Below are 10,519 nucleotides of genomic sequence, written 5' to 3'. Positions count from 1 at the left end.
AGTGACTGGTGATCTGAAAATATAGGGTGATTTCTGCACAGAAATCTGGGGAGCGTTGCTGGCCATCTTAGAATTTCTAAACCAGGGTTCACTAAAGGTTAGCCTGAAGTGGAACTGTGATTGCCAGCTTGAAAGATTGAGAATTTGCAATGAAATTATTCTGAGACATAAATGGAATCAGAACTAGTCCTCATTCGTCCAACTTTCTGTACAAAATCATGAACAAGAATGTCTCCCAGGATTAACAAAATTTCTACTGGCATGTGATAAACTATGAAATGAATCAATCATTACAGCAAACAACTCAGATGTGAAATGAACTCTGATGCCTGTGCATACAGACAAAAAAGGAATAAGAGACAGAAAACTGGGCAATTGCATTTCATCATTTTATTATGTTATATCATTTTAGAAGCTATTGTAATGAGAAGATTCCAGAGAATAGAGCAGGCAGCTGTGTGGTGTTAGGATCACGTTTACACCAACTCAGATTTCGCTGCAGAAAATGTCCACCTTCAACAGAAACCTGCACGTCTCTGGAGAGTATCACAGCTCCAAGAGTTTATCACAGCGAGTGTCAGAGCCAAGAAAGAACCAAGTAAAAGAGCTACACAATCAAAGTGTGGGAATAGTGAGACTGTCTCTATGTTCCCATTTCGAATCCAGATCCAGTGTCCTTAGTCTGTTTCTTTAAAAACCCACCCTGACAGGGGATTTATTCACATTCATTTGTTATAAGTTAATGTGGAGCACTGCTGAGCACAGTCCACAGGCTATTGCTAATGGTATATCTGTATTTGTAGGCATTCAAGAGATGAAGACTTTACTGTGCAGCCATGTGACAACTGCAGTGCTGGAGAACGATGTGATCACTGAACGTCATCCCAGAAATACCGATCAGGGTGTGTTTTTAATGAGAAAGTAAACGAAGGAATTAAGCAGCCTTAGCCAAGCCCACACGGTTGTTCCCCACGTCGAAAATGGAATAATATTCCCCAATGAAAATATCTCCCAGAATCCAGAGGCTTCCACCACTAACACCAAATCCACTCATGCAGCTTCTTTGGTTGTTGTCAGTGCTCTGTAAGGAAAACAAGCACAGTTAACACTGGCTCATATCATCATCACCTTCAGTGAGCATTACATTAGTGAAGAGGATTAAATATATTCAATGCATTCCATTAAATCTTTTGAAATTTTAGGTATATTCTAGCACAGTATAGTTGTCCAAAAACATACCTGCAAAGCGTAGGCTTGTGGAGGAAGAGGGAAGTCGACTCCATTGATTGTGAAGACCACATCGGGCATGTTAGACAGATTATTACAGTTTATGGTGTACTGCAAGGATACAGAGACAGTATTCAGTCACTGTGACCATGTAAGGATTTACAAAAAAAAAGATGCAATAATATAATGCTAACATCATTATAGAACATAATATGTGTTTCAATCTGAGAGCACAATCAAAAGTGAAAGATTAATGAAAGGAATGGCAGTTGTGAGGATGTAATTTATTTCCTTGTAGAATTAACTATTAATATTTCTGAATATTTGATGAGGATCTGTTGAAGAGTTACTGGGCTCAAAATGTTATCACTACTTTCTCCCCACAGATGCTGCAAGAGTGCTGAGTTTCACCAGCAATTTCTGTTTTGTTTTGAATATTTGTGTTCACCTCAACTTTAAAGTGAGAACTGTTTTTTGGATTAAATGTTTTTTTCCTTCTAATGCTGCACTCTATTTCAGAAGAAACTTCTGTCCTAGAATGTGCAGGTTCAAAAATGTAAAGTCTCTTTACCTGAATATTACTGCAAATACTGATGCATTTTGCATAATTTCTGGTGGTGTACGCTGACTATAATGACTATTGTCACATCTTTATTAGAATTAATTTAACATGTACTTTCAATAATTGCATCTTTGTCCCCCACCCAAGCTGCTAGAAACTGATCGGCTTTTGTTGAGCAAATTGTCAATGAGAATTTGCAATATTTTTGCAAATATATTCACCTGCACTTTGTAAAAACTTAAATGTTAGAAGTGTATTAAAACATGCCATCTCTACCTGGCCATAGTAACTTGGAATTGCTCCAATGTATTGCTGAATGTTGTTGATGGGTGTGCTGGGACCAACAAGGAGAGAAGTGCCAGTGTCAACAATGGCTGGACAACCTCCACTGCAGGCCACAACCTGCCCATTGATTGTCACCCTGAGGGAGAGAAATGAATCAAGAGTTAACAAACATTCAAAAGCTCCCAAACTGATTGGGCTAAATGAACAATACAAAATTGAGTCAGTTCAAAGTATCGATCCTAGTTGTGGATGGGGGTAATCACTTACCGGTCAATGAGGATTTGCCAGTAGGCCTCAAAAGTGACAGGAACCCAGTGAATTTGACCTGTGTAGTGACTTGAGTCAATTCCACCAAACACAATTTCACTTCCAGATGCACCGTCCTGTCTGTAAAACATAGAAAAATCAGAAGCAAGCTGAGAAGCAAAGAAAAACATCATTGCCATCAACATATTTTTGGTTTAGAGAACTTAATACTTAGTGGTTAGACTTCCTGTATTGTATCAACGTCATTTTCATAATTCACTCGTCAGAAGTCATTGAGTATAAGCTTGCCATAAATACTCTGGGCAACACCACCAATTCCATCAGATACTAACTGCTCAAGTCGAAAAACTGTCTCTTCAATTAAATAAACAGGTTATAATCTGTGCTCTGTTCAATTTTATTGCTTTCAATTCAGAATTGGGTTGGTGACGCCAGAGAAAAGATTCAATGTTGAAATGAAATCACTTTGAAAGAATGCATTTGAATTGATGCATTCATTTCACATCATCAAGAAAGCTGCAAATGCCCCAGAATCAATTCATTTGTTTGAGCAGTGTTAGGTGAAGGGGTAAATGTAGGGGAATAGGTTTGCGTGGATTACACTTTGGCGGGTCGATGTGGTCCTGTTGGGCAGAAGGGCATGTTTCCACACTGTAAGTAATCTAATCTAAAAAAAAGTGCCTTTAATATTGCAGACAAACCTAGCAAGACTTGTAATCAGCAGCTGTAGGAACTCAGTAGAAATATAGCATGTACTTTATTTTCTGAACCAAAAAATATTTCAATCTCAGCCTTAAGTTTTCTCAACAATGGAGCATTCTCAACTGTCTTGTGCAGATGCAAGATGCTCAGATGCTCTGATTTGATACAATCCTCAACACTTCAACCAAAATGACTGGCCATTAACCCTGGGATCGTGCCACTGTGTTCCAGATTGCACAGCTCAGAGGGAATACTTACGAACGGTTTCTACCCGGCAATATGCCTTGTGAATCTTGCGAGAAATTCAACCTTGGAGAAATACAGAAGTGATACTCCAGTTTCCAGGCATGCAGTGTAAGTTTTAATTCGACTGCACTGAAAGCATCTATTCCAATGTTTGCAACTGCCAACCAAAGTTACAGTCTTTCTTTCTCAGTCTCTCTCTCTCTAAGTGACCCCACCTCTATTTAATTAATCATAGGGAGTGGTGACAGGCGACTGTTCAATGAACATCAAAGAGATCACCTCTCCGTCTTCTGAATTCTGTGGAATATTCTATGGATATAGAATGGATGTAAGGAGCCACTCATGAAAGGATAACCCTCTCATCTCAGGGAATAATCGAGTGAACCTTTAATCAACTGCACATTGAGAACCAAAAAGCACATAGGTCTTCCCTGTGTGAGGTATTGTACCACACCATAGAATTGACTCTCGCATGTCACTCAAATTCACCATTGAGTTTGATTTCATGACATCCTAACACAGGAAAAAGGATATTCATAGTTCAGGCAAGATAGGTATTTTGAGTGAAACATTCACAGGGCTGAACGGACTACACCCGCTCCAAGGCCAATGAAAATATCCACTTCATGCTTCATTCAGGGACATACAGTAAGAATCATGTGAGAAGTGCTTACCTGGTCAGGTAGACAGAAAAGAGAGGCTTATCCACCAGATGCTGAGACATTAAGTTCTCAAACACAGTTGTAGCTCCTGATGCGGCAAGAGATGGGTAGCCCATGCCCAGAATTCCGTCAAAGTTAACGTAGGAAAAGAAGCCACCGGGTTCACTAGTACTGAGACCAAATTCCTGATTGTGGATGTTGATGTTTGAAAGCTAGGAAGATAAGGTCAAGTGAGAAAACCTGAAGAATTCAGCAAAACATTGTCTTGTGAATTAAACTTTCCCCATAAATTGCTTCAACAGTTCTTGTCAAGTAGGCTTCTCAACACCCACACAGTAATAATGAACACCAATGAGATAAATTGACAATAAAACCTTTTAAAGCAATACTGGCTTGTGGATATATTTTGGAAAAACAATGAGGGAGAAAATGTATGTTACTGCTTGAATAGTAGCTTGTGGTTATTTCCATTCAGTTCACTGGGAACCAAGAAAACTCCAGTACACTCGGTCTGTATTATTTATACAACTGTGTTTGATCTCGCAATTTTTCGATTCAGAGTGTTACTGCTTTGCTATGGCAGATACACAAACCATGTGATATTCCATATCCAACACAATGGACATAAGTATGTGAATTGGCCCGATTGGCTGGGAATGTAGGAAACACCGTTGTTAAATTCTAATGGGAAGGATTCAGACAAGATTTATTTCAAATCATTATCTTGCAAGTTGACACACACTCTGCAACTTTCTCAATGCGTATCCACACAATGTCTTGGCTTCTAACTGAAACAACACATTAGTTGGACTGAAAGAACTTAATGTCTGCACTTTCTAGATGTAACATTAGACACTAATTATCAGTGTTGTGTCATTTGATTTATTTGATAAGTTCACAATTGACTTACTCTGACAGTGTCATATCCCAATATTCCATTCATGGCGCCTGTTCCGTACTGGATAGATACATGCTGGTTGTTTGAATGGTATGTTGAAGATGCACTGGGATTGAATCTGTGATGCTTTGCTGTAACAGAACATACATGTCATGATATTAATAAGAAATGTTTGAGATCCTGAAAGGTATTTTGTGTTCATGTGTGATGAGGTTCTCTGAGCCGGGAATACGCTTGAATGTCTACATTCGCCCACATATATACACTCTGGTAGACTGGGGGATGCCCTTCAGTTAGCATCCTAATTGATGTAACTTAAAAATACAATAATCAAAAACACTTAGACACCAGAATTCTTCCAGGGTGGAACTATGTTTGGTCAAAAGCTGAGGATATTCTTTTGGGCATTAAGGGAAATTGAGGATGTTGTGAACCTTGAAAGGATTCAGAAAAGATTTGCAAAGATGTTGCCAGGTTTGGAGAATTTGAGCTATAGGGAGAGGTGGAATAGGCTGGGGCTGTTTTCCCTGGAGCGTGAGAGGCTGGGGGCTGTCCTTATAGAGGTTTATAAAATCATGAGGGGCATGGATAGGATAAACAGACAAGGTCTTTTGCTTGGGGTGGAGAAGTCCAGAACGACAGAGCATAGGTTTAAGGTGAGAGGGGAAAGATATAAAAGGGACCTAAGGGACAACTTTTTCACACAGAGAGTGGTGCGTGTATGGAATGAGCTGCCAGAGGAAGTGGTGGAGGCTGGTACAATTACAGCACTTAAGAGGCATCTGGATGGGTATATGAATTGTAAAGGTTTGGAGGTAGTTGGGTCAAGTGCTGGCAAATGGGACTAGATTGGGTTCGTATATCTGGGTGGCCACGGACGAGTTGGATCAAAGTCTGTTTCCGTGCTGTACATCTCTGTGACTCTATGAGTAGCTGAAGAAGATGAGAATTTCTTGTGACATTTTAGACAAGTAGTTTGAGCAAAGCTTTTGCCATCAGCTAATCAGATAAGGGGCAGGATTGAGGGATTTGAGCAAGAGATGCAAAAGGATATCAGGAGGTACCTTTCTTTCCGCAAGTGGTACTGACCTGGCAGTTGCTGCCTACGAGGGTGACGGTCATCAAACTGATCAATTACTTCAGAAAGAAATTTGATGGGATTTCAAGGGAATCAACCAGTGGAGCTGTGGTGCTGAAGCAAGGAATGGCACTGACACCACAGAGACCAACATGAATTTGAAAGACTGAAAGTTTTTCTGAGATTCCAGGACACAGTGTCAAGAAGAATTCACCTTCATATGACACTTGTAATTTGTTTCGTTTATTCATAACATTGAAGAGACTTTCTTCATTCTTTCAGCCTTTCAATCTGATCTTTCATTTCAAACACAGCACTATCTTTTGCTGCAATGTTCCTGCCCATCTATCTCTTTGTCTTCTATCCTTTCCTCATTTCTGAACATTGGACTATACACATCTATTGGATTGTTCCTGCGAATAGGCAAAGTTCCAGCATTGCCTTCTGCAGGATGGCTGAGCAGGAAGGTCTTCAGCTCTTACCACTTACTATCAGGCGTATCATATTTCCAGGTTGGCAGTCAACCTGTTTCTCTGTGTGATAGATGCACGTTCCATGGCCAGCAATTTCTCATGTGGAATCACTCTTGGAGTTTCCGTCCCACATGAAGTGAAGATATATGAAAGCAGCGAGACCTCTTACCTTGGAGTACAAACTAGTAATTATTTTAAATTAATGTTAGGTTTTTAGAGCAGGTTCACTCAAACGTTTGTCCATTTCCTGAGCAAGCCGTTGCTAAAACCATCAAGAAATTAGCATTCTAATAAATTTCTTTCCAAGCCTTTTGATGGTTTACAAAGCTCATAGCGAACATACAAATATTCAAGAAATATTTCAATCTTGTTCTACAGCTAAATTCAACAAGAAGAGTGGTCATGCAGGGAAACATGTTTAAATCGACAGTAACATTTACTCACTGCATGACTGTGCAGAGCAGTAAACTGAAGGGACCCAGAGGTTGGATGAGCCTGTGTCAAAGATGACGGTGAAACTCTGTGGTGGATTCCCAATGCTGATTGCTCCATAGTATGACAACTGTCAGCAAGAAAGAGAAGAGCACAACTTATCAACTGGGAATATAGTGAGCAATGCGTGTTATTCATCTTGTTATAATCTATACCCTTTAACAAAGTTAAATCCCCCCTATAACCACTTTATGAAATAAATGACACAGAATCAGTCAAGTTAGTTTGGAAGAATAAGCGATCTTTCTGTTCTGTTATTTTGCTGAGTCATATATCCCATTGCTAAGATGATGTTACATTTCAATTTTCACCCTTTTGATCTCAAATCATATCTCAAATCCAACTGCTGTTAAAAATAATGCCAAACTGTTATACTAGACCAGCCAGCAGCCCTAACGCAGTTAATTAAGTGCATACTGTAATATCGACCATTGGTGAGAACAGGCGTCATCAGTAACTTCGTACACTGCAACAGAAACTTTAACTTTAGATTGGATTTGGTATTCTGCATCAAGCTCCATACAATCAGAGAATAGTTACAAGCAAAGCAGAAGGCCATTCATTGCAGCATGTCTTGCTGACTCACTGCAACAGCAACTCATGCAGTCCTCCTCCACTATCTTCCCCCACAATCCTGTAAGCATTTTTATTCTGTTAATTCTCCAGTTTCATTTTGAAAGCTACAATTGAAGTAGCCCCGTCCACCTTGTTAAGCAGTGCATTGGAGATCCTAGTCAGTAGCTGTGCTCAACTGTGTTTCCTCAAACTCCATTTCTTCCTTTCCTAATTACCGTTCCTCCAATGGGGAACTTCCATTCTGTCCACACTATCCTGATCCTTCATGATTCAGAATCTTCCAACAAACTTCTTTTTGACTCAATCCTCGTCACACAGAACAGTCCCAGCTTCCACCCGTGTGAACTATCCCTGTGACTGGGATTCCTCGTCACCTCCGAACCCATTCTCATGAATCTTTTCTGGACCTTCTCTAATGTGTCATTCGTTAAGTGTTGTGTTTGGAATGGACATAATGCTCTAGTTCAGGCTAAATCAGTGTTTTATACAATAACTTCCTTGCACCTATGTTCTGTGCAATTATTTATAAAGCCCATGTACCTTATTAATTAATTAGTTCTGCCACCTTCAAACAATTTGTACATGTGTCCAATAAGATCTCTTAACTCCTGTACCCTCTTTACTTCATATTGTCTCTCTGCCCTTTCTACTGCAATGTATAACTTCACACAACTATGGTAAATTTCATATGATAAGTGTTTGCCTAATCCAGCAAACTATCTCTGTCCTCTTCATTTTGACTACTACGTTTCTCACAGTTCACATTACTTCTGAATTTTGTTTCACCTGCAAAGTTGGACACTGTGCCCTGCACATCCAAGTACTGATCATTGAAATAGACCAAGATCTTTAAATATTGATCCCAGGGGAAACCAATCTTATACCTTCCTCCAGATTGAAAAAGTTAACTTCTCATCACAACACTTCACTACTTGTCACTCAGTCAACTTTATATCCATAGTGCTAATTTCATTCAACAGACTTTAACTTTATTGGAAAGCTTGGTATATGGCACTTGGTCAAATGATTTTAGGTCATCCACACATTAAGACAACCTGTTATTTTTAAAAAATCAATCAGTTTACTTAGCTTTCCTGAATTAATCCATATTTCTCCGAGAGATTTTCAGCATATGACAACAGCCCACACTTGATATCTAAATCCCACCCTTGTGGTTTTGTGCTGTTATTTATAACAGGTTAAAGAACAACATCAATTCTTCCAAAAGCACAGTTTATCTACGGAATTGTTATCACTGATTAACAACAAGCCTCATGGAAGATGAAAATATATGCAGAAGCTTCAACAAATATGGTTTATGATGTATTCTTCATTTTTGTTGATGGGTGACTTACATCCAGGTAGTTAATCATTGGTTCCGTTGTATCCAGAGATTGGCTGCAGTAGGGCACTTGATATTTTGAGCAGAGATCATATGTGTGTTTCATCAGGAATTCTTCCAGCAGCCCTTTCTCCTGGAGAACATCACGGGCAGATTTGCCCTTAATCAAAGGTACTCTGCCAAGAAAAGAACAAAAGTTATAAATTTTGTCATGTCTTATTCTTCCTCGCTGACTGGTTATTCATTCTTTCTCGTCGTTTGATGACTTCTGACCTGATCACACATTCCGAGAGCTGGATATAAGCAAGGGCGACAAATAGCCACTTCATATTGCCAGTTGGGTTGGTTCAGAGACTCGTCAGAATCTGAAGTGTTGTGTCTGAGCAGCAACATTTATACTGACTGTAATCAAACCTTTCCATTGTCACGAGACCTCTGATACGATCATTCAATATGGGAAGTAAATATTAATGTAGTCATGATTGTTTTATCTCAAATGTAATCTCTAATTAAGGGCACTCAGTCATTGTCTTCAGTCATAGTCAATTGCGAAAGTTTGGTTTTAAAGCAAAGCTTATTTAGTGTTCTGCAATTAATGCCTTATCACTGATAATGTAACAATAAATAAATTTCAAATCAGTTTCAGTCCAATGGTGTTCGAGCTAAGAAAATTGCAATCTCATAGGTTCCATATTTTTCGCATCTGATGGAGCATATGGGCATGACCTGTGGGTACTGTAAAGTCCTTCAAGGGCAATGGCATCGTCAGAAATAGCCACAGTGCAAGTTGAGGCCATCTGCTATCACAATATAGTGCATGTGAAGTGCATGGATTGTCCAACTGTGCGGGGTGCAAATCCTGGTCTCAAGCAATCTTGACCACTGCAGATTGAAGATAGTCTTCTCTGTGAACCAGATGGAATCTTAAAAATTGAAAAACTGTGGGCCACAAATCACAAAGATAATATAAGATTTCCTCAGGTACAGAAGGTGTGGGACTGATTTCCTCTCACCTTGAACTTTAAGTGTACCATGTCTTCCTGGGTGGTTTGGGACTGTGAGGAGAAGGTCTTGGTTCTCATTCTCCTAACATGACCTGACTGGTTCTGCATTCATTGGAATAAAGTCCTTCATCAAGCATCCATGCAGAGGCATCCCATGGTCTTTCTTGTTGGAGGGATCCATGTCCCATTGTATGGAGAACGATGTTTAACAGTCATTTGTGAGTGATGCGAATGGTGACTGCTCACATTGCAAATGACCAGTTTTCTATCAGATAATGTCCTCACCAGTGCATTGCAAACTACAGCAGGGGCTGTTGTTGGCGTGGCTGCAATGTAACAAGGGCACAGACAAATGGAAGGAGAGCACAGATGTTCCAGCAAGTCTGGGAGCAGCAGCAACTTCTAGCAGTTGCTGAACAGCTTCCACAGGAAGAGGCCACTGCTGAATCTCCCCTCAGGATGTACAGGAGGTACAGGAGGCCCAGAGTCTTTAGTTCTTAATGCCATTTTCTCTGGATGTGTGAAGTGTAGTGTCATCTCAGGTTGAGGGGAACCCAAAACACTGTCACAGAACCATTCCAACTGCTGGATCTGGACCAGCGACATGGAAGGGATAGGTGGCCACCTTATTTCAGTGTTTCTAAAGGTGACAGCTGTGGCAAACGTTAATGCTACGGGCTGTTACCATGAAACTACTCAGAACCT

At 39.9% G+C, this 10,519-nt stretch overlaps 1 protein-coding gene across 1 annotated transcript; it reads right to left on the bottom strand.

Annotated features, from left to right (window-relative positions):
* Positions 1–375: 375 nt before the first annotated feature.
* Positions 376–9,139, bottom strand: LOC140467409 (pepsin A-like). The gene is made up of 9 exons (XM_072563751.1): positions 9,084–9,139; positions 8,824–8,986; positions 6,845–6,962; positions 4,862–4,980; positions 3,964–4,163; positions 2,342–2,461; positions 2,066–2,210; positions 1,240–1,338; positions 376–1,081 (listed from the first exon to the last, which is right to left on the bottom strand). The coding sequence occupies exons 1-9, from the start codon at positions 9,137–9,139 to the stop codon at positions 935–937; spliced, it is 1,167 nt and encodes a 388-aa protein (XP_072419852.1). The 3' UTR covers positions 376–934.
* Positions 9,140–10,519: the final 1,380 nt, after the last annotated feature.

Source organism: Chiloscyllium punctatum, chromosome 45 (genome assembly GCF_047496795.1).
Source record: "Chiloscyllium punctatum isolate Juve2018m chromosome 45, sChiPun1.3, whole genome shotgun sequence".
In the NCBI taxonomy this organism is placed as follows: Eukaryota; Metazoa; Chordata; class Chondrichthyes; order Orectolobiformes; family Hemiscylliidae; genus Chiloscyllium; species Chiloscyllium punctatum.
Note: the sequence above shows the minus strand (reverse complement) of the source record. Positions and strands in the feature narration are given on the sequence as shown.

Excerpts from the sequence above, each read along its gene's own strand:
- LOC140467409 (XM_072563751.1), bottom strand. The coding sequence starts at position 9,139 with ATGAAGTGGCTATTTGTCGCCCTTGCTTATATCCAGCTCTCGGAATGT. Across the intron at positions 6,963-8,823 it reads CAATGATTAACTACCTGGAT|TTGTCATACTATGGAGCAAT; the intron begins GTAAGTCACCCA and ends TCTTGCTGACAG. Across the intron at positions 4,164-4,861 it reads TGGGATATGACACTGTCAGA|CTTTCAAACATCAACATCCA; the intron begins GTAAGTCAATTG and ends TTATCTTCCTAG.